Source organism: Polyodon spathula, chromosome 24 (assembly GCF_017654505.1).
Source record: "Polyodon spathula isolate WHYD16114869_AA chromosome 24, ASM1765450v1, whole genome shotgun sequence".
Taxonomy (NCBI): domain Eukaryota; kingdom Metazoa; phylum Chordata; class Actinopteri; order Acipenseriformes; family Polyodontidae; genus Polyodon; species Polyodon spathula.
The window spans coordinates 8,615,846-8,639,600 of NC_054557.1; the positions used below are offsets into that span (position 1 = coordinate 8,615,846).

The following is a 23,755-nucleotide window of genomic DNA, read 5'->3' on the forward strand; positions in this document are numbered from 1 at the left end:
ACTCCTCCAAATATAATAGTGTTCAGTTTAACCACTACAACTTTGAATAAAAGAAGTTTGTTTGAAAAACTGTGCACACATTATTTGTAATTCAACAAAATGAGACATTATTGGTAGGAGGTGAATACTTCTGCAAACCACTATATGTATATATACACACACACTGAGTGTACAAAACATTAGGAACACTTGCTCTTTCCATGAAATAGACTGACGAGGTGCATCCCTTCATGGAAGCAGTGTATCCATCTGCTAATGGATTTTTTCATCAGGATAATGCCCTATGCCACAAGATTACGATTGTCCAGGAATGGTACCACGAATATGACAGTGAATTCAGTTAACTGCTGTGGCCTGCCCAGTCACCAGATCTCAATCCAATTGAGCATCTGTGGGATGAGATGGAACGAGCGATTCAGAGTAGAGATCCACTACCAGCCAACTTGACACAACTGTAGGACACATTGGAGTCAACATGGGCCAGCATCCCTGTAGAACGCTATTGACACCTTATAGAGTCCATGCCCCGACGAATTGAGGCTGTTCTGAGGGCAAAAGGAGGTGCAACTCAATATTAGTGTGTGTGTGTGTGTGTGTGTATATATATATATATATATATATATATATATATATATATATATATATATATATATATATATATATATATATATCATATATCTTCAGCCTTTTTCAATCCACTGCTGGATGAAAGCCTGTCTGCTGCATCCCTCATCCATGTTGCTCCGTAGTGTTTCCTAATTTCATCTTGCCATCTTCCTGGAGGTCTTGTTCTTGGTAGCTTTATATCTCTTGGGATCCAGTCTAGTATCTCCTTGGTCCAGCGATGGTCTGTTCTTCTTGCTACATACACACACACACAGACACATACACACACACACACACACACACACACACACACACACACACACACATATATATATATATATATATATATATATATATATATATATATATATATAATCAGTTATAAAAATAGCTGTGTTAATCAAAACACAACAGGAACTAACTTAAAAGGTTAACTTGGCTGGTGGCACTTTCACAATCAAATAAAAAGAACTAGAACTAATAGACCTGTCGACTCATCAGGAGTCTCCCGTATTTTGGCCCCTTCTCCTGGACAACTCCCAGCACAGATTTTCTCCCATATTTTGCTCAAAACTTTACTGTTAAAGCCCCTTATGTCAGCAAACCTTTAATGTTTGCAAAAGTCATGGCCGGTGTGTGGTTTCTGCAATCCCCTTCTGTACCTAGCATGGCTTAGGACCCAGGGGAGCCCTGTGGCAGGCATGCAGTCAGTGTGCGAGGCAAGCTAACATACTTAGCCACACGTCTGCACCTGCAAGTGAGGATGCTCGCTTTCAGCCGGGCCACATTCTGAAAAAAACATTTGACAGCTTTTGATAAGTACTGGTAGGTAACAGAACTAAGTTATGTCAGTCCTGCCACTAGGGGGACACAGGTCCCAACTACCTCCTGAAATAATGACGAATAGTGACAGTGCACCCAGCAATATTAGCATAACTGATGCAGTGGCACAGGACTTTATCTACAGCCAAGGAAGAACCCTGACATGTCGATCTGCTTTGCCAATTAACTTTGGTGGAAGTGATGCAGCCGAGTTTATATATATATAAACACACACATACATACATACATACCCCCCCCTCCCCACACACACACACACACAGTGGGTGTCAATAAGGCCTAGGGGGTTGAATTATTGATGTAAAAAACTGAATTCTGAGCCAGCTAAACTTTGAGAATTCAAAATGATCTAATTAATTTGACAAAGAAAATGATAATATGCATTTTGAGATTACTGCCTGGGACTTGATTTTTTTTTTTTTTTTCCTTTTGGAAAATTCTAGAATGAATGCAATATGTGGTTCTCGTTACACATGTAAATAAATACAGTAAATACAGTATAATCGTAAATCTCGAAAAACTACTCACTTCTAAATCTTTTGTAGTCATTTTTGTATTACTTTAGTATAAATACACGTAAAATAATAGCCATTTTCTATACTTTTGAGGCATAAGCAATTAGGAAATAACACTTACTACCCAGGAACAAAAAAAAATTGTTACATGGTGTAATGTAACGAATCAGGTCAAAATCCTCTTCTCGTGGGCCACATCCTTTTAGATTCGCGTTTCCAGGGGAAGATTTTTTTCTGTGACACGCAGAATGAGCTTCAACCCAATGCTATTGTAAACAGGGCATCCAACGACATTATGGACTTGAATTAAAGCTATTCGATTGCTGTTTTTTCTTACAGCACTTAAAACGTAACTGTTGATTTGACATTTTTGAAATGGCATTAACGTGGTAAGTGTTCATGTTTTGTGTACCGGTACCATACGATATTTAATTGAAATTTAGTTACTCAGAGTTTAACAGCATGTGCTTCACCCGGTTAATAAACTAATATAAATGATTACAGTTGTTAATTACAAAATATGGCAGTGGATTATCATTTCCTTATAGTAGTAAATAATAAAACGTTTTTTTTTTGATGAATAACATATATATATATATATATATATATATATATATTATATATATATATATATTCCCATAAAGTTGAAAAATTTCAACCGTTTGAAGATTGGCATTATAGCTGGTTGTTTGATATCAATTTTCTGTGCCTATGTGGAATTCAACGAAGATTGGGGAATTACACTTTAGCTTTTTTGACCCGTCCCGTGTCTAAAAAAAATAAAATAAATACATTTAAAAAAAAAATCTTAAATTACATTTAATAAAGTAGGTCACTATACTTTCAAGCAGTTTTATTGTCATTAGTATTATGTTTCTGAGGGGTACGCTGTTATTATATGCCTAAAGATCTATCCGTATCTGCGCCTTCACTATGTCCTGAGCTGTGCACATGCTCGGAGAGATAAATCCATTTAAAGAAAACGTCCAGATTAAAACCCCAATAGTCTGTTATTAATTGCATGAGCAGGGATCTTGCACTGTTAGTAAGACTGAGACATCATCAAGTGTCGATCCCTGAGTCCTGTGTGTGTATACTGTAGACAAATATAATCTATATGTTGTTTTATTTTTATTTTATTGCATTTTATGAACTTTTAATATCTGTTTTTTTTTTGTTTTGTTTTGTTTTTTTCAACAGGGATACTGCCCCTAAGAATGGCAGCACAGTATTTTTCTCGCGAGACATGTATGAAAAGTACTCGCTGGCTCCATCTCTTAAAGATCTTTGGCTGATGGCACACAGGTATTGTAATTATGACTGTTTGTATTGTTTGTATATGTTTATGTGCATCCTATTTTGTTCTTCTTTTCATACTAGTAGCTGATAAGTGTACACTCTTAAATGACACCAATTTTATTGGGCTGTAACGGAAGGCTCGAACCTTTGATGGTACTAATTTGCACAAACTTTGTTTGTATTTGATTGAAAATCCAGTTATCTTGCAGGTAATCCATATGGAGTAAAACATTAACGTGTATTTTAAAAATGTTATATAGAACAGTAATGTTTTTATAATGTAAATAAAAATACGTTTTATCTACACGTAATATACAGTAAGCTTGCATTGCAGCAGCACCTTATCCAATTAAAAGAACTGCAGCTGACTTAGGCAAAACAAAGCTTTATTTAACTGTCAAATCAGGTTTTCAGTCACATTTTAATGCTTTCATACTAATACAACTAAAAATAACAATTTGAATTTAAGCTCATCAAGTGACCCCAGATTGGTTGTGCCATGATACATCGACTTGGCTGACCTAGGCCCTTTCCTCCCTGGGGCGGCACTCTGCCAATTGTGCGCCTTTCCCGGTCAGCAGTGGAATAGTCTGGACTCGAGCCAGGTTATAGGGCGCATCCTGCACGTAACGCGGAGAGCCTTTGCCGGATGCGCCACATGCGCCAGATGCGCCACAAAACAGAGTGCCCCTTGCACTCTGTTTTAAAAGCACAAGGTGTAAGTCGTTATGATTATTCTTTTAGCCCAACGATAAAATCTGAAGAAACACCAGCTCAACTGACTGAAGAGAATACAAATTTGAAACCTGAATGTCCTACATCACGGAAGCAAGATGAGAAATCCACTGCAGACCCAATCCCGGAGCCTAGAGTACCATTCCCCTGCCTCTCCAGGCTGACTGAGAGGGAGCAGAAAACGTATCTGCGTCTGATGACTATAAACTGCAAATACAAAAAGCAGTACGAGTTGAGAGACCATCAGGTAACTTTTTACTGCAATCTTTTTTCTTTTTTTATGTACCTTAAATTATTGCATATCCATAAAAAAAAAGAAACTCTAGAAATGTAATTTGATATGCCTTTACCTGCATGTAAAGTGCATGTATGGCTGCAGCTTTCTGTTTTTTTTTTTTTGTTTTTTGTAGCTGGTGTAGCTACCTAGGGCCTCAATTACGAAGCGTTTACCGGACGCAAAACATGGTTATCCTGTGCAGTTCTGCCCCTGTCCTGTTTACTATTCGCATTTCTGTGCGGAAAACAAGGATTTAGAGGATGCAAAAAAAGCAGCTTGTTAAACACAGCTAATGAGTTGCCATACATTCGTGAGCTATTCACGAAGGTCTGACAAGGATTTTGCGCAGGCAGTTATGTAAGGTGCTGTATAGCAATAGTGTGTTAATACAACACTATGATTTATTTTGGGCTAATTGTAAGTAGACTAAAATAAAAAACAAAATATGCTGAAATAATTTAGTTTCAATTTAAAATAGTTTTGTATCACCTATGCACCCTACAACAATGTGAAGTCTACAATGCATCAGCCAACTTCATTTGATTTTACTATTGTCTGTTTAAGCCTATTGTACATATCTATATTGAGCATCAAAAGAAACTTATTACTTATATTTGAGCATCAAAAGAAACGTATCACTTATATTTGGATAAAATTCACTAGATGTGAACAAAAAAGGATAAACTGTTTTAGAGCAGGTGCAGTGACTTTGTATTGTGCTGATTAACAATTGACATCACAAAGATGCTGCAAAATGATCTGTTGATCTTGGGCAGGTGTTGTGACTCTTGGTCTCCCAGTTCGTGGCCTGTCATTGACATAGTGTGTCTGGTTATACCATCTTGCCAGGTTTGAAATTGCTGGCTGTGAGCACCTTGTTGTCAATAGAATAAATACCGTGCACAACTTCAGACCTGTTGCCATCCAACAATTTGTATGCTAATCAGACTTTTTCCAACCAGTATTTCCCCCCAATATCTCCTTCCAGGATTTACAAACAGCTGTGAATGAAGAAGTTGTTGAGTTCCAAAAATTTCTGCAAAATGCTGCAAAATTCTGTGCAAGTGATTACGAAATCATTTCTGGAGACGCAGCCCGCTACACTGAGGTAATGCTTGCGTGCTATATGTTAACAGTGTTTAGCATTAATGGCAATGAACCCTGCTTGTGGCACAGAGCATTGAAGTAAACGTGTCATAACCGTTCTCTATTTCCTTTCACAGGAGTACCTGAGAGCTTGCATTAAGAAGGTGAAGATTTACCCTGCAGTTTACCTAATGCATGAAATGACATGCATAACAGGAGGCAAGTTTAACCCAGAGCTGACCTTGAAGCTTGAGAAACCCTTACTCACACTGGTAAATTTCTATTTGATTCTTTGCAGATTGTGTAAAATGAATCTGATTAACACATTAATTAATGACCGCCAACAACAGTAAAAAGTTGGCACACAGCAACCAGATTCGTACTAGCTAAAGTTAAATTAAAGTGGTCTTCTCTTAGTACTCTGTGATGCCCATATTAAGAAGGTAATACAATTGAATCTAATAACAAAGGGCTATAGAGACTTCTGTGACTTTTCGTGGTTGTCCTTTATTTGCTGGCCCCACCTGCCAAGATACATTATACACAACAACAATGCAAAGTAGGCCCCTTTGTGTTGTCTTACAGAAGTGTAACAATCTGGACACTGATGTTTGGGAATATTGTGTTTTTCTTTCCAGGGGGAGGTTAGAATGACCAAGGCAAAGTTTTCGGAGGGGCAGGTACAGTTGATTACAGACTATAGCGTTGTTGCGTCTCTTGCCCCACCAGAAAAGGCAGCATGTAATGTACATGCAGTAAGTATACAGTGACCCTCTATTTCATTTCACAGTTTGAGAAAAAAGTGTAATTCACTACCGACAGTACAGTACGGTACTTCACCGCATAAAGGCACAAGTGTGTGTGTGTGTGTGTGTGTCAGATACAGTAAGACCATAATTTGAACAACAGAATATAACATGTACACTCCTGGTTTGTTTTAAGGACATCAGTTGTGACTCAAATGCAGAAAAGCTTTCACTGAAGTACAATCCTCAAGTATCTATCACCAGTGAAGCATTGTTTACCCTTCTGAACAACCATGGACCAGACTACAAAGATTCATGGGAGATTCCAGTTTGCATTAAAACAGTCCCTGGAGAAGGTAAGAAGCTACACAGGCAGTGACAAGAGTGAAACAAGTGCAGTTTAGACTTCACAACTAAACATTTATTTAGACAACTGGAATACAGTAGACCTGTATATGCAAATGGAAAGGCAAGGACATCATTGTACTGGTTAAAACTAGTTCAGAGGAGGCAGGAAGTGCTTTTCTAACTAATTTAATAATACCTCCACATATGGTTTTATTGACATACTGCAGAAGATTGTTTTGACCAAAGGTAAGTTTTGCAAGTCAGTAAGGTGTGATTGTATCTTTTGGCCACAAGGTGGTGCACAGATGCCAGCAAATATTTTTATTTCCGCTATAATGTGAGAAGTCCCATGCCATTGAACTCATTTCTTTAAAGGCCAAATGATTGGGGCAGGTGTATAATGACATGTTTGTCAAGTTACAGCAAACCTATGTATTTTGTTGTGGCCTAAAGATCTGTATTTAGCTTATGTTTATTAAGCACTGACACAGCAGCACAGTTTTAGCAATGATGTACTTTCTCTGTCATATTGGTTTAATTCTCTGCCTGTGAAAGTAATGTGTAATAGACGCTCAGATAATTTCTGTAACCTGAATGTTGAAAATGTTGAATGTCCTTAGTAATTTCTGTATTTTTTTCCAGGTACCGGCATAAAGAAGCTAGCCTTTATTGACTCTCCTCTTCCAAAGAAAGAAATGACAACGCGGGAGAAGAATCATATTTTTCACAAGGAAACCTTTAACCTTCTAATGAATAAAATTTCCTTTATGCCTGTCTCTGGCTTGGTGCTAGACAAACAAGCTGAAGAGAATGTGCCCCCCTGGAAGGTTAGTGTGCATGTACAAAGATTTTACAGGGCAGTCAGGTAGGGTTAACTACTTTTAATAAGTAGATAGCAAACTGCAAATCATTTCCCTGAGTAATCTATTCAGCTGGTAAGATCTTGCACTCTGCACAGTCACACTGGTATTAAAATTGCTCTTCTGGTTGTTGGTATTATTATTATTATTTTTTTTTTTAAAGTCCCCTACACTATTAGGGTTGAACCATATACTTAATGATACAATTTTAAAGACTAGCCTGTAGGGACTGATTTATCAAAATCAGTAATAAAGCCAAGTTCCATGCTAATTGCAGAATATCCTTCCTGTCATGCACTTTCATAGCAAACTTATTATTTCATTTTATAAAAGGATATCTACTTCTACCTGGTTGAAGAAATCCCTGTTTGCAAGCCCTGTAATCTGATATTTTCCAGGAAAGCGGCCCAAGAGCAACTATATCCTTTGATAATGTGGATGTTGACTTTGAGACTGACTTCACAGATCTGGAGACTTTTGGAACATCATCATCATCATCGTTATGTAAGAAGCCAAAATCTCAAAGCAATCAAATCAAAGCAGCTTTATCTACGGAATTCAAAAGACCCCAGTCTTTACCTTCTCAACCTGGTAGCACATCTGAAGTGACTTCAAATGATGCCATTACAGAAGCTCACAAGGTAACAGGCAAGGACTTCAACCAAAAGAAGTTAGTCTCTGGAGATGTCTCTGGGACTGATTCAGAAGATGGTTCACAATTGGAAGACTCTTCAGTGAATGAAGTGGAAGAAGAGAATGCAATTAAGACTGCCAGCGATGAAAATGTAAGTGACACTTGCCCAGAAATGGCATCTACATGCTCAGGGTTAATGTCTGCAAGTCAAGAAAATCAAGAACCTGAGGGAAGCCTTTTTTCCATCGATTCCGATGAAGAACGATTGGTAATTGATGATGGCAGTAGTTCAGTAAAAAATGACAAAACCCTGTCTAAATCCCCCTCCAAGATGGAGACATCAGTTTCAGATCAAATACCAGATACACCCAGGTCTCCTTCCCCTGAACCAAATCATCAGAGCAGTCAGGATATTACCTCCCCAAACACAAGGGGGAGAAAAAGAGGAGCCAAAAGACCTATAGTTAAAAAGTTAAAAACATGTGACCAGCTTGGGGAGATCCTTAAAATGCAGTGCAAACTGTTGAAGCCAAGCACCAGAACATCACATGAACCAGCCTCCCCAAAAGCCACACCTGGTAATCTGTCAGCAACGACCCGTCAGTGCCATCCTGAGCCCATTGTGAAGCCCAACAGTCAAGGGGTTGCAGCTGACCCATCTGCCGGAAGCTTTCAGTCTGTGTGGCAACAGAAAGGTAGGGCACATTTAAGTTTGGTTAAGTTTCAAGGTTACTCGGCTCGGTACTAAATAAAGAAACAGAACAGGGAATGGGGTCAAAATCTAGAGTTTAAACAAATTAACATACAAACTGGTTTACCAATAACTTCCTTTTAAGTCCTTAAAGCTAGTTTAAGTAAAAGCCACCTGTATTGGTAATGTCAGTCAGCTTGGCTCCCTGCTGCTAAAGTTACCTTCAGGCACTGTAAACAGGAAAAGCTAGACTGTCAAGGTTATCCTTCTTGCACCCAGAATGCAGGAAAAAATACAATTTATGAGTAAAATTAAATGAAATAAATTAAGAGGGAATCTGATTCTTAGATGGCCATTGCGTTTTTTTTTCCTCCTTCTATTGTGTTTTGTAAATTAGACCCGATGAGCCTTTCTCGTTGCTTGTTTTACCACCTTTGACATTAACTGTCAAAACTTGTTTTATGATTTAATAGTGTTGCTTCCTGACGACCTTCTGCTCAGTGAAGATAAAGAAGGGGACTATGAAACCCCACAAGAGGGGAACCTTGTGTATAAACTCTTCAGCCTTGCAGATGTGCTGCTGATGGTCCGGAGCAGTGTGCATAAAGCGCTGAACAGATACAGAAGGAACTCAACTAGAAAGGTGTGCTTTTGTTTTTGCCAGATAAAGCTGTAAAAATAAACTTAGGTAAAGTATCATGTGCCTTTTACTTGCCTTAATTCTACTTAATGTGTACAGTGTGTTTTGTAATAACAGAATATTTATATGGTTTTAATAAAGGGCTGGAATGTCAGTGAGCAATTGTAATGCATAAATACAAAGTCAAGTTGGAGACACATTTAATAACTGGGAGTTATTCAAAGATTGATAACTTACGTTGAATAAATCAGCTAATAAAGTCCTGGAACTAAAAAAGTAAATCACATTTTGGACATCATTACTTAAACAACACCACTTAACTGAGCAAAACAACAAGCATTGAAATACATAATAAGGAGATGTATCCTTTTGAAAACTGTTAAAGTGAGTACATTCACTCTTAATTCACTCATCAGGTATTTAAAATAACCCCATTATTAAATAGTTTGAAATATGTATTTCTCAAACCAGTTACATAGTGTTTTACCAGGTAACCACACCACACACTAGAAATATTAGATATGAAATTGTTAATTAACCATTTTTGCCAATGCAGTGGTCTTGTTAAGGTGAACTCATTCCTTTTAGTCTGTTTTCATAATGTGTTAACATTGGTTTGTATCAGGCATACCCATTCCTTACAGTAAAATGAATATATTGCTTGCAGTTCTTAACTAACATCATGGAGTTAAAGTTGATGGACACAAGATGGTTTCCAGAATGATAAATACTAGTAGCTAAAGTAGCAACTGCTCAGAACAATGTGGCCCATAGTTTTTAGATTTAGTCAAGCTTGTGGTTAGGGTAGTGTTATATTAATCCCAGTACAGATTATTTTCTAAATTCTTACTTTTTCAGCTTACCCCAGTTTGTGTATTACCGAAGGTGGAGTATCAGGTCTGCTATGGAGTGGAAGCTCTCACTAAAAGTGAGATTTGCCACATGTGGACTCAAAGGCTTTTACATTCAAACACCACATTCTTTGTAGGTATGTCATGTTTTTTTCATTCTTCGTAGCACTGATTGGTGTCTTTGCAAGTCAATTTAAAGGCTTGGCAAGCACAACTGTTTTCTACTATTTGACGAAGCAGCGTCTGCTTATCTGTGCCTTCATCTGTTTCCTTATTTCCATTCTCCTTGTATGGTGTGGGTGTCTCCTATTATGGGTCCCTCCCATTAACCAGACAGACAGACAGACAGACTGTTACTCTCAGGCAATAAAGTGTACAACCCCCAAGATCTGAAATCTTACCACATCTTGTCCTGAATATGCCTCAGTCTTTGATGTCTTTTGAATTGTCCCTATTTTGGTAACAGTAACAAATTGCTTTTAACAAATACATACCAAAAGGTCAGAATCTGCAACAAGCATGAACTTTGCTTTCTCCTGGAATGTTAGTTTACCTTAGGAAATGAGAGAGTTGTGTAATTAACAGTCAAATTTGTACAGAAACATGCACCATTACGTTTTCCTCGGATGACTCATCCACTAGGTCCTGTGAAAAGTTTTTAGCTTGTTTTAGATGTTGCCATGACTACCATTAATTTGAACAATCCTGCATGAAATTAGCCATTTCAGGATGTTGAACAAAAAAGTGGCACTTCTGAAGAATGGAGACAATAAGTACAGTTTGAGTTTTTGTCTTAATGTTTGTTACACGATTGTATTCTTTTGATTTTCTTAAATTTCATTCAGTGTGGTCAAGTAAACCTTGCTTTGCTCCAAATCCATATAAATGATGTAGACCACACTTTGATATAGTGTCATGATCTCACAAAAACAAAAAACAAACAAACACATATTTCTATTGATAGGAATGAAAAACAAATTGTGAAATTCTGCCTGTGTCTGTTTGGCAGAGTGCCTTGATGTGTTTGAAGACTTTTATTCTAGTAATTTTATTGCATAATGTGCGAAATGTATTCAAAGCTTGAAAAAGGTTGGGGTGGGACAACTTCTTTTGGCCCACTTGCCTGCCGTTTCTTCTAAACGTTAAAATATGCTGCTGTTGGAATCCTAAGGTACATAATGCACCATTCAGTCTAAGGTGCTTAATGCTTGCATAGTGATTTATTGCATGTTTTGTTTTCCTTGAACTTGCCTGTCACTATATCTAACAGAGTTTGAGGTATTTTATTTTTAAAAGGCATCCAAATACTTAAATCTCAGGTCAAATATCAAGGAGAAACTTTTTTTCTGATTTATCGTCATAGTAAATCTTTTTACTTCTGCCATAAGGTTTAATTTGTAGAAGAAAAAGATGGTTGCATTTCTTTTTTTTTTTTTGCATTATACCTAACAAACACATCCTCCGTACGCTTATCTATTTCCAATTTTTACAAGTTTGTACTAAGAGTGGAATATTTTGCATGTTTCAATAGCTCGGTGAATTCTATCTGCATGGCAGCTTTCAGCAAAGTGTATGTGTTGATTTCACATGGAATGACATTGGTTACAAAAAGCATTCAGTAATACAATGTTCAGATGGGGAAATTAAATATTTTCTGGAAAGACAGTTTCAGCAGGGAGATAATGAAATATCTGCTGTAGCAAGGCCTCAGCTGATTAATGGTCATGTGAATAACAAAAATGTATAACAGCAATAGCCCAGTACAATGAAAGAATGACCAGTAAACACTAAGATTGTTACAAGGGTCATGGTGGTGTTCTACTAAGCATTGTAGATACAGAATCCTTACAGTTGATGTGTTAAGGCTTGTCCCATTATAAATGGATATTTAACTCATGTCTATTGTTAGTCAAAAAGTCAAAGGTTTAGTCTTGAGAAAATGCAAGAAGCAGAAAGATAGAGAAGATTGTTTCTCAATGTTGGACTTTATCTTCATGGAAGGAGGTCACAATTTCAAATCTTTTTTTTAGAAAACATGGACCTTGGATTGTTTAAGTATAAACCAACACACTTGTGCAACTAGCATTGTCATCTTGACATAAATAAAGGGTTGGGTTTCTAGAAGCCCTTCTCACGACACATTCTCCAAAACTGAAATGTTGGGGCACGTGGCAGCGGGGTAGCAGTAAATATGCAATACGTGTCTAGAGATACATGATAGAGTACAAGTTATTCATGTTTTATCAGCAAGAGCCTGAGGGTGTGGCGCTGCACAATGCCAACATTGACAGAATGCTCAGACTATATTTGAACAAATTTAAGCCTGTAATAAAAACAGACATAACTATTTTTTCATGGAAGCCTACCGTACAGCCTGACTAGTGGCACTGCACAAATATAGGCACAGTTCACATGACCAGATTGCCTTACCTTGTTAGCAGGCTTTTGGGTCAGATTTGTGGGCAGCTTTTTCACAATTGAGGTTTAATTTATTGTTTCTCAGAAGTTAAAATGTCTATACATTTGCCCAATAATATTAAAAAGATGCCTGGGTCAGCTGTATTATGTACTACTGAGATCTGTACTGTTACAATCTGCCCTAGTTAATTGTCACATCTAACTGTTAATTCATGTTTGTGCTGTTTGCACAACCACACGTTTTTTCTTTTATGCAATAGTAGTCAGTTCTTTAGACTGTGTGGCATTTCCTTTTCAGTAATGGAGTAGTTGACTATCATTAGGCAACCTTCCAAATAAAGCTTTTTGGCATTGAGTTTGCATTGCAAGCAATGTGCACGCCCCAGGACAACAGACTGTGGAAGGCTGAAAGACATAGGACACCTTGCCGTATATCTATATATCTATATATATATATATAATTATATAAATATATATATATATATATATATATATATATATATATATATATATATATATATATATGTCTTCAAGGCTTTGATCTTTGTTAGTCATTTTTTTTATTGAAGTCATGTTCGCTGTTTTTTGGTTTTTCATTTAGGTCACATTGATGCTTTTACATCAAAGCTATTTATGATGGAAGAGTTCACACCAGACCGAATAGCTGATAAATTTGGTGACTTCAAGTGAGTATACTGGGCCCTGCTTCCACTAGGCTGTAACAACTAGGCATTGTTTATTTCATTTGTTAAGGTTAAAAAACGATGAACATAAAAATGCCTTCTATAATTACACCAGTCTCCTTTTTACTCATTCAGGCTTTTGTGCTTGGGAGCACAATGCATTTAGCCTGGGGAGTGTTGACCTCACCTTTTATAAATTGTAATCATTTTAGTTTTTACTAAAGTGCACACAATGGCTCTGTCATTAGCCCTTCAAAAAATCAGAAATACATACTTTAAGGGTAGATTTTGAAAGTTAGACACATTCTGGATTCTTCTTCTTCTTCTTCTTCTTCTTCTTCTTCTTCTTCTTCTTCTTCTTCTTCTTCTTCTTCTTAATAATAATAACACCTTTGCATTTTTAGCATTTAGAATAATGTTGCAACCACATAAGGAACAGCTTAGAGAAGCAGTGTTGGTTTATACAAGAATGCATATGGTTTCATTAACCTCTTGTTGTGTTTCGTGTATTATCTGTGCTATTTTTGTTTGTCGTTACAGACCAGTAAATTCACTTAATATACTTCACCACCTGTTAAAAAAGGTCATTGGGTAAGTTAATATATCCTAACCTTAAGTGTTTGAACTTCACATTCTTTTTTTGTGATTTAAGTTTTATCATGTTGCTTGTTCGTTCATCTCTAGATCTAGTCACAATGGCAGAATATCCCTGATTCCTCCAAATACTTGTTTTTAATGCTCAGTAGTGTTTCATGATGGAAAAGGGCAAGCTTGACCTTGCTCCTGGATTCTACATGTTGTTTTATACTTGTCTTTGAAAATACACTCTAGTTATCACTGTTGAGACTGTTCCTCATGGAACATCAATTAGGTGGTTTTTTGGTTAGATCCTGTTCTTTGATTAAGCTGTTTGAATGTTACTATGAATGGCATTGTGTAGGAGAGTAATGCATCTGGGATGTTTTTGCATACATTGATATCAGAAAATAACACACACACACACACACACATATATATATATATATATATATATATATATATAGTAATATATATATATAGATATATATATATATACAGTAAGTGATGACTGAGTATTTTTGTGTTTAAAAATTGCATCTGTTTCAAGATTGCCATGTAGTGAACTTTTATATGACAAAAACTGCAGCTGTGTAATTTATTTATTTTGGGTGTTGATAATTCACGTGTTTGCAGTTTACAGGAAGGAAAGTACCTGCTGAGCCACAAAGCTGGAGATCCTTTGGTTACCATCTTTAAAGATTGTGATGGGAAAACTGCCAGTCGAGCAACCTACAACCTGCATAGAGCTCACAGTAGCTTGCCTGAAGCACTGTCGCCTCTCTCAGTCCCATGGGTACCCCTGGATCCTTCCCTGCTGCTGCCTTATCACCTGAAACATGGGATAGTCCCGTGCACCTTCCCTCCCAGAGGCACAGGCAACATGCAAGGACAAGAGGTGGGGGATGTTTTGTTATGTGTGTGGTATTATGTTATATGTTGGTAAATTGATATATATATATATATATATATATATATATATATATATATATATATATATATATATATATATATAGGGTCGCCGAGAAACAGCTGGCCTTATTTATATATATAATATATTATATATATATATATATATATATATATATATATATATATATATATATATATATACACACACACATACACTGTTTGGGATCAACCTCCCTTTAACCTATTACTAACCTACTTCTGTTGCTCTGAGTCCCGGCATCCTCACGGCGACTCAGGCCTCTTCAAACAGCCTCGGCTGAAATGCGTTCACGAGCACCGTCTTGGAGTAAGAAGGGATAGTGTAGTAGTTCTCTCCATGGAGCGGACGCTCTCCTCGATGTAAACAAACGCAAGCTTTTGCTCTACGCCAGTCTGTGTAGCAGTGGCCACGCAGCAGCCTTGAACTGTGGCACATACACTTTTTGAGCTCTGTGCAGCCTCCCCAGGCATGTCCCCCAGCCAATTCAGACCTCCCAGTCAGCTCCGCGCCGGATGAGCCTACCTGCTCAATTGGTTGTCCAGCAACGCGTCTCCTGTTCCGTGTCCCTGTTGCAGACATTTGCACAGGAACCAGCGACAGGGCTCTCCCTGCTACACCCCTTTAACTATATTTCCTTCATAAATAACACATTATACTGCTTTGGCCTAAAAGTATGTTTGCAATTAGAATAGATTACAGTGGCTTTAGAAATTGGTCTCAATGATGAATGTGCTACTGGGAACAATTTTTTAAAACCCAATAGTTGACAATCTTCAAATCCAAAATACATTCATGTAAATAGTCTACAAGGCAGAAAGAACTAAAGTCACCTTTCAGCCATTCAGTAAAAAGATCTGGTTTGATGGTGTGGACTTGAGTGTTAATTCAGCAAGGTTTGGCATTTAAGTCTTGCAACATGATACAGTCATTACTTGAAATTTGCATACTGAGACTATGATGAAATGTTTCACAAATAGACCTATCGTGTCTGTCTTATAACCAGAAAGTGGTATATCACAACCAAATAAGATCTTTAACTCCTATTTTAGTCTTAAAATAAGTTGGGGGATGGTGGAATTGAACAATTGTTTAGACAAATTACAAACCATAATCACTGAAATGCAAAATGAAAAAGACATTTTCTGAATGTGGCTGTGTGTAGAGATCCAGTGAACTTTGGAGAAAGTGTCAACATGCAGAATTTATGGAATGCAAGACTAGATGATCTAGGTGTGTCTGCAGTCAGTTTATTCAGCGCTTGTCAGGCATGTTAGGTCCAATTTGTTTTCACACGCAATGTTTATTTTACACGTGCTGTTTAATTTTTTTTTTTTTCCATTGTAAAACAGGTTTAAAAGGCAATACATGGCAAAAGTACTGCATCTCTAGCCAAGCCCCACCCTTTGTTAGCTGTATTTTTGACATGCCTTTTTAGAGACGTGCATACTGATAAATCCTCTCCTGATCACTCGTTTTATCATCAAACTCCTCAATAATGCGATCCAAGTCATTATTTTATTGCTATAACGTCTCAAAAAGCTCTGCAAATGTCTGTAATATTCTTTGAGCGCTGGATGCGGAAGCAGCTATCTCCATTGTTTGTGTCCGTGTTATTTCTGGTGCATGGGGCTACTGTATTACTCAGAAGCACCTTTTTTTTTTTTTTTTTTTTTTTTTTTTGGGGGGGGGGGCTTCATTCGGCCTTTGAAAGGTTTTCTCTGCTTGTTCCGGAGAAACAAATGACTAGAGACCTGTGCTTTACAGGGTTCGACATCGGACTGGAAAGGGAAAATTGTAATGTCGGACCTGGTCCGACATAGAACCGCTGAGGGTTAATAGTGCATTGAATGGAGAGCAGGCCTAGAAGTCTTAAGCATTAAACTGAAAAGAAGTTTTAAAGCTTCAGTGTCCCACTGTAGTGTTTACTTTTAACAGTGGCAACTGGTGGCCAAAATGTTTGGGTGTTCACACCTCATATGTAGCTGGCAGGGTTGGTTCTGTGGAGGTGGCGTCATTGAGGCTATGACAAAAATGTTTCTCTAACTGTGATGCTGTCAGTCTCCTGAATTGCTTATTGTTTGCAAACACTCCAGCAGATGTTCACCCTGTTCAAACACTGTCCTCACTGCTCGACTATGAAAATTCCACCTGGTTTGAGGAACAGTAGGAAGTCTTTTCTTTACGACTTCATCCAAAACAGTAGTTTTCTTTGAAGAGCGAGAGAGAAATGTTGAAAAACCAGAGAGGGTCTGACAAGAAATCTGAGCCTCTGAAACTTGACTTGCTGCTTGAACCATTATTAGATTTAGTTGATGGGTATAGCAATGGACATAACGTGCATTTGGATATTTGTCCCTTACAAGCTTCTGGACCCCACCAGTCTCGCCACGCATTACACTAGCTCCATCATAGCTCTGTGCAATTATTTTAGCTTTTTCACTTTCTTCTGTGAATATGGCATCTAGCTGTTGCATAATGGCAGTGGAAATAGCTTCAGCATTTCCATGTTTCAACTCGGTGAACCCCAAAAACATGCTCAACAACACGTCCAGTTTTAGGAACAATGTACCTAAAAACTAATACACTTTGGGAAACATTTGTAATGTTACTCTTTCATCCACTTGAAAAGCAATGTAATCGGTCTGTTTAAGTTCTTTCACAATATTTTTCCCTGCAAACCTCCAACGTACAGCCTAGAAGTTCATTTTGAACAGTCTTTGAGGTGCCTTTAAAGACTGGCCATCTTCAAGTGTGTTTCCATGGCCTGGTCAATCTTTGAAACAAAATCTGCTAGTCCAAGAAACACACCAGGATTAGTTAATGATGATGTTTCATCATCCGATCGCGGGTCCTATTCAAAAGCTCCATACTTTATGCATTCAGTGATGCATATAAGTATGTGTCGGTTTTTACACAATTGTACTTCATGGTGTTTTGGTAAGCACTGCTAAGTTGGACAGCGATATTCGCGCTACCTAATAAACCTAGATGCATTTCACCTGTTTTCTGAACTCTAGAAACCACATGTTTCTTTGATTTGGAGGACAGATGTTGCAGGTCTGTAACTACAGTCCTTGACCATGCTGCATCAGTGTCACCCTGAGCCTTAGCAAAAAGGAGACAAGGAAAGCAAAACAGTGCATTGTGGCTTTCACTTGCACAACCCCATGGCCTCTGCTTATACCAGGACTTGTTAATGTCGAGTGTATGCTTGTCCTCTGTCACTGTTCACCTGCACTAATTTTATGGGAGGTCTGCTGGGTCCCCACGTTTTGATTTGGAGTTTCTGCACTTCCTCCATTATTTATATATATATATATATATATATATATATATATATATATATATATATATAAAAATATAAAATTGTATTATTTAAATACTTAATGACTAAATTTAATCCAACACAAGAACAGGAAAGCATAAAATTTTAAATGGAAGTCCTAATTAAAGCCAACGAATGAAAAAAAAAAAGTGTAATCAACAAGTAGATTTTAAAAATGTATTTCCAGGAAATGGTAGATAATTCCGAAGAAATAAACCTGACACAGATCGACAGGATTTTATATTTATTTCTGAACTGATTTTCTTAAACAGCCAGTAGTGGCAGAAAAGATCTAATATTTAAAACGGCTAGAAAAAAATAAATAAATAAAGACCTGACTCAGATCGATAGGATTTAAATATATAAAATAATATAAAAATATAACACACATATACTGTACACCATATTTAATAACTGATTATCCTAAACAGGTAGTGGTCGGTATTCAGTAAATTAACAACAAAACTGCCAAACACGGCAAGAAGCACTGCTTAAGAGCAGCCTCGGGAGAAAACGGGACAAATGGTGTGAAATAAAGGCAAATTAAAACTATGAAAACAACAATATATGTGGAATGTAAAATCAAATATGAAAATAAAGATGGATAAGATAGACAAGAGTAATTCGACTTTAGATAATTTTAGAATAATTAGAATAGCTATATGGAAACAGCTTAAACGTGTTCTGTCGTTTTGCAAAGCAACACTCTGCAAGACTGAGAGACAAAGTTTTGTGCAGTTTGTATTTAGCCTTGGTTATCTTGACACATGCTCTCTGATCGTCGTGTTGGCTACCAGGCTGCATTCCATCCAGACCTTTTTAAACCAGTGACAGCCAGTCCTGGCTGACGGCTGGTTGCCGTCGTGCACAGCGGGTTTAGGTGCTCGCATTTCTGAGCGAATACAGCCCGTCTTCAATCTGTTAAACAGATGCATTATTGATGTGCCAGTGTCATGTGAGTGGGGGAAATGAAACGCACGTCACCAAGACTATGGGAAGTGCAATTCATTGACAAAAAATCTGGGGGTTCGGCGAACACTGTTAACCAACCACCACTGACTTTTACATTGATATGATTTTTTTTAATGTAGATTACTATACTTTCCTTATGCCTATTGTGCACCCACTTTAAAAGCTGCTTGCCTTTACATTCCAAGCAAATGTGGTGTGGAACAGCACAGGATATAAAAATCATATAATCATATCTTCGCTCACCTCTACAATGTTTGTTTTTTATTACCACCAGATCAGAGTAAAATGATATGTCAAGGCTGGAAATTTTTGATTGTGTAAAAATACTGCTGTTTAGTTCTTGATAGTATTATCCCTACGCTCCACAAGAACAACAAAAGGAAAAAACGAGACAAAAAAAACCAAACCCCTCCCCATCGTAAATTATATGGTCCATAATCTCAAGTAAATTCCCCAGTGATGATTATTATTGCTTGTTTGTTTTTTTAGGGTGTCGGCCCAGCTCCCAATTGGAGCAAATACCTATTGCTATTATTCTATCATTTTTAAAGTCTGTAAAATAAAGGCTGGTTAAGTACATTTCAATGTTTTTATTGCAGTTTCTTACTAGCTGTGAACTGTTAAAATAGTTTACTCTTCTTAATAAATAAATAGGCCTCATTTTATTTCACTGTGCTTAAACATTAGAAAAGCTGATAAGGGTTTTTTGTTGCAAAATCAGATTGCTCAGGCACTGTAGCACATTGGGCCCCAACCCACAGTAAAGTTTATGAGTTTGAGTGAGTCACACTGCTTCAATCTGGAAACTATGGTACATTCCTCAAACAAAGCCAACTAACTGTTTAACTCCTAACTGTGCTATCACAACTGCAGGCTTCATACTATAGAAAAATAGACTTGTTATATAACTTCTCATTTTCTTGTTGTGAATGCTCCCCTTTTTGGAATCATCATTCAGCTGTCAAAATTATATTTGCCATGGCTAAAAAGCCCTGCCTTTAAAGCAGCTCTGGGCTGTTTTTTAGTTTGGCACTTACGGGAAAAATCTGCAGTTTCTCATGAAGAAAGAGCAGAGCTTCTGCTTTTCCTTTTTGGCCTGTTAAACCAAGTCTTAAAGAAGCAGTTCTGAATTCTATACAAAAGATGCTTTCACTTATTTTGCTTATCATTTTAGGACAGCAAATCTCTTAAACCTTAAGCAGACACTGAAAAATAAACCTTAAAATGTTTTTGAACTGCTCAGATATTTAGAAAATGGTCTTAGTTGCTTAATTTCATTTTTCTGTGTTCTTGTCCTCCAGGCAGGTGTGGCAAGAGGCAACATGCACACTTCCTGTGACGGCAAGGCAGTTGCCATGGAAACAAAGAGTAGTCAGTTGCCAGCTCAACTTGGTGGGAACAAAGGTGGGGCTGGGAAGAAGAAAAGGAACAAGGGAAAGAAAATTCAACAACGTCTAAAGTGGAAGGAGAGATGCCGGCAAAAGAGGCAGCAGAACAACTAGAGCAAATCCCTGTTGTTCTGCAAAAACTAAACCTGAAGCTGATTTATTTGTGTACATTTATTTTTCCAACAGGTCCCCTTGGGTAACATATGTATAATTTCCCTTTGTTTAAATGTATGTAGACACTTATTTAGTACTGTTTGTTGCTGGATAATGCTTATGTTCTTTTGCCTTAACAAGAAGTACTATCAGTATGATTTCATTTGTAAACAATAAATAATTGTATCACTGGTACAGAATGATTTAAAAATAAAACTGCCAGTAATTATAAATGCAAAATAAACCTATGATTTAAATTTAAAAAATTAAAAAAAAAAACTTGACTCTAACTGTCTATTAAAGGACCTCACTCTTTCTAGCACAGTTAAAGGAACACCATTTGCAGCAACATTCCTGGTAAACCCTGTACCAGTCTACTGTGTGAGCAGTCTGAGCATTAACAGTTTCAGTACAAATTATCTTTTTTGTTAAGGGTAAGTCTTAATCGGGAAAAGGCACTCAGCACTGCATTTTAAGGACAACAGATTTAAGAGCATACACTGAATTTTATGCAAGTTACAGTACTTACACTTTTTTCTGAGTATCTTATGTGCTGAAGATTATTTGTAACTGGCCTGAGAGGAATTCCTCTCTTCAGAGAGAGATTTTTTTTTTTTGGGGGGGGGGGGGTGGTTTGTGGAATGTGTGTTCAGCAGCTTGTACTTTGTCAGTTTCTGCCAGGAATCTAGTTTCTAAATAAAAGTTCGTTCTTGAATAGAATTCTCCAACTACAAAAATTTGAAAAAAGCTTTCTGTTGTGTACAGAATGACTACTGTATAACATTATGTGGGTACTCTGTTGCTTAAGCATTCATTGCCAGATCTGTGCAAGTATCTGCCCATTATATTGGTTATCAGTACAGTCTACCAGTGAAGATGTATTGTAAGTAACATGGTCACCAGACAAACAAAGACAATCAGAACTGCCTGATTGCATACAGTGCACAGAAAGAGACATTGTCTTCTTACAAGATCTTCTATTACACATTTCCATTTCCAATTCTATTACGTGTTGGAAAACTTGTTGGATATGGGGATGAACTAATTTATTAGGACCACATTTAGGACTAATTGAGGACCGCAGACACTGTTAAAATTAGCAGTGTTTAAGTAATGCGTTAGTCTGATAATCCTCTACAATTGTAAACTATTTGTGCAAGCCTTAAGTTTATCTGTCGGTCATGTTGCAGAACTACTGATTGCAAAGGGAATACCATCTTCATTGTGTGAAACCCTCAACTCAGCCTCATTCCCATGCAGCAAAGTACAGAGAAATCCTGGAGGAAAACCTGCTGAAGTCTGCAGGAGACCTGGGACTTGAGAGAAGATCCATCTTCCAACAGGACAATGACCCCAAACATACTGGAGTGGCTTAAAAACAAAAAGGTCAATGTCCTGGAGTGGCCCAGTCAAAGCCCAGACCTCAATCCAATTGAGAATATGTGGAAAGAGTTGAAAATTGCTGTTCACCAAAGGTCCCCATCCAACTTGACGGAGCTTGAGCAATTTTGCAAAGAATGGGCAAAAATTGCAGTGTCCAGATTGCAAAGCTGGAGGAGACTTATCCAAATAGACTCATGGCTGTAATTGCTGCGAAAGGTGCCTCTACCAAATATTGACTCAAGGGGGTGAATACTTAATGCAATCAATTATTTTCTGTTTTGTATTTGTAATTAATTTAAAACAATTTGTCAATTTGATTTTTCACTTTGACATTATGGACTTTTTTGTGTTGATCAGTTGCAAAAACTCCTAATTAAATCCATTTTGATACCCTGTTGTAACACATAAAAGTCCAAGGGGGGGTGAATACTTTTGAGAGCCACTGTATTCCTGTAATTTTCAGGAATGATACAGTGCAGTTGAGGAACAATAGTGCAATTCTGGCAACAGTGAATTAACTGGCAAGGCAATGGCATCAGCCAATTGAGCACTAATCTGTAAAATTCATCCTCACAGGTGTGCAGAACTGTGTACTTTCCCTATATCTTAAACAAGGTTGGACAGCTCAGCTGTGCAAGGAGACTTGGTGGTCCAGTGGTTAAAGAAAGGGGCTTACTAGGAGGCTCCAGGTTCAATACCAGCTCAGCCACTGACTCACTGTGTTCCTGAGCAAGTCACTTAACCTCCTTGTGCTCTGTCCTTTGGATGAGACATAAAACCGAGGTCCTGTTGTAAGTGACTCTATAGTAGCTGTAATGCATAGTTAACCCCCCAAGTCTGTAAGTCGTTTTGGATAAAGGCGTCTGCTAAATGACTAAATAATATGCTTGCAGGGAATTCCCAAGAGTTTAACTTTACATACAAAACCTGAAGGGATATTTTAGAACAGGGAGTAACCTTAAACAAGGTTTAGTTAATAGACACACTCATAAACCTTACGTGGTAATGCCTGCGGCCATGCAATGTTACTTCTGAGTCTGCTGCAGGGTCACTAATGTTTCAATGCAACCTTGTATAAAAAAAATATCAGGTTGCATTCCACTGCCTGCAGTGTCCCCAGACATACATTTATAAAGCAGCTCTACAAGTAACAGCCCAAATCGAAAACAGCACTGTGGGAGGATTACCAAGGACTGCAGTACCAAGCATCTGTTATCAGAACTTAAGACAAATCTTCTGTAACTTCTTCGGTGGTTAACCCAATTAAATAATGTTTTTTTTATGGTCTGGACACGCTCAGCTTGGATGTGGGGGGCTTTTATTTCCATACACCAGGATGTGATGTTTGCCTACACAGCTGATAACTCTCCTAGTATAAAGGAATAATGAAATAGCAAAATAAACTGAAGGGTTACTCAAGGCCCAGGAGACAGCAATTAAGTACTACTCACACCTGTACACAGGTAGTGTATTTGTAGTATAATATATGTGTGCCTCAGGTTTGTTGTGACATGAGGAGAAAAGGAAAAGGTAAGTAATTAGTTTGTTCTAAACACATTGCGTCACAATTGACTTTCTTGGGGGGGGGGCTGTATTTCAAAAGTAGCAACAGTCAAACAAATATTAGGTGGTGTGACAGGGCAGACACACTGCACATTAAAATATATATGTTTCTATGGGGAACAGCTTGGAGCCAAGATGGCCACCCTTGCATAGCTCCATGGTTCTAAAGGAGGTAATTGGGTGGGTATGGTGTCTTTTTGAGCAGGTTGATTAT

At 37.6% G+C, this 23,755-nt stretch overlaps 1 protein-coding gene across 1 annotated transcript; it reads left to right on the plus strand.

Moving 5' to 3' along the window:
• The first annotated feature begins 2,209 nt into the window (after positions 1 to 2,209).
• On the plus strand, positions 2,210 to 21,193 carry ice2 (interactor of little elongator complex ELL subunit 2). The gene is made up of 15 exons (XM_041226928.1): positions 2,210 to 2,350; positions 3,162 to 3,266; positions 4,005 to 4,242; positions 5,261 to 5,380; positions 5,496 to 5,630; positions 5,997 to 6,113; positions 6,301 to 6,460; positions 7,095 to 7,279; positions 7,711 to 8,641; positions 9,111 to 9,280; positions 10,136 to 10,265; positions 13,148 to 13,232; positions 13,770 to 13,820; positions 14,442 to 14,703; positions 20,356 to 21,193. Exons 1-15 carry the CDS (start codon positions 2,337 to 2,339, stop codon positions 20,554 to 20,556), a joined length of 2,904 nt encoding a protein of 967 aa, XP_041082862.1. The 5' UTR covers positions 2,210 to 2,336; the 3' UTR covers positions 20,557 to 21,193.
• Positions 21,194 to 23,755: the final 2,562 nt, after the last annotated feature.

Coding starts and splice junctions, on each gene's coding strand:
- ice2 (XM_041226928.1), top strand. Junction 8,642..9,110: donor GTCTGTGTGGCAACAGAAAG/GTAGGGCACATT, acceptor ATGATTTAATAG/TGTTGCTTCCTGACGACCTT. Junction 13,233..13,769: donor GATAAATTTGGTGACTTCAA/GTGAGTATACTG, acceptor TTGTCGTTACAG/ACCAGTAAATTCACTTAATA.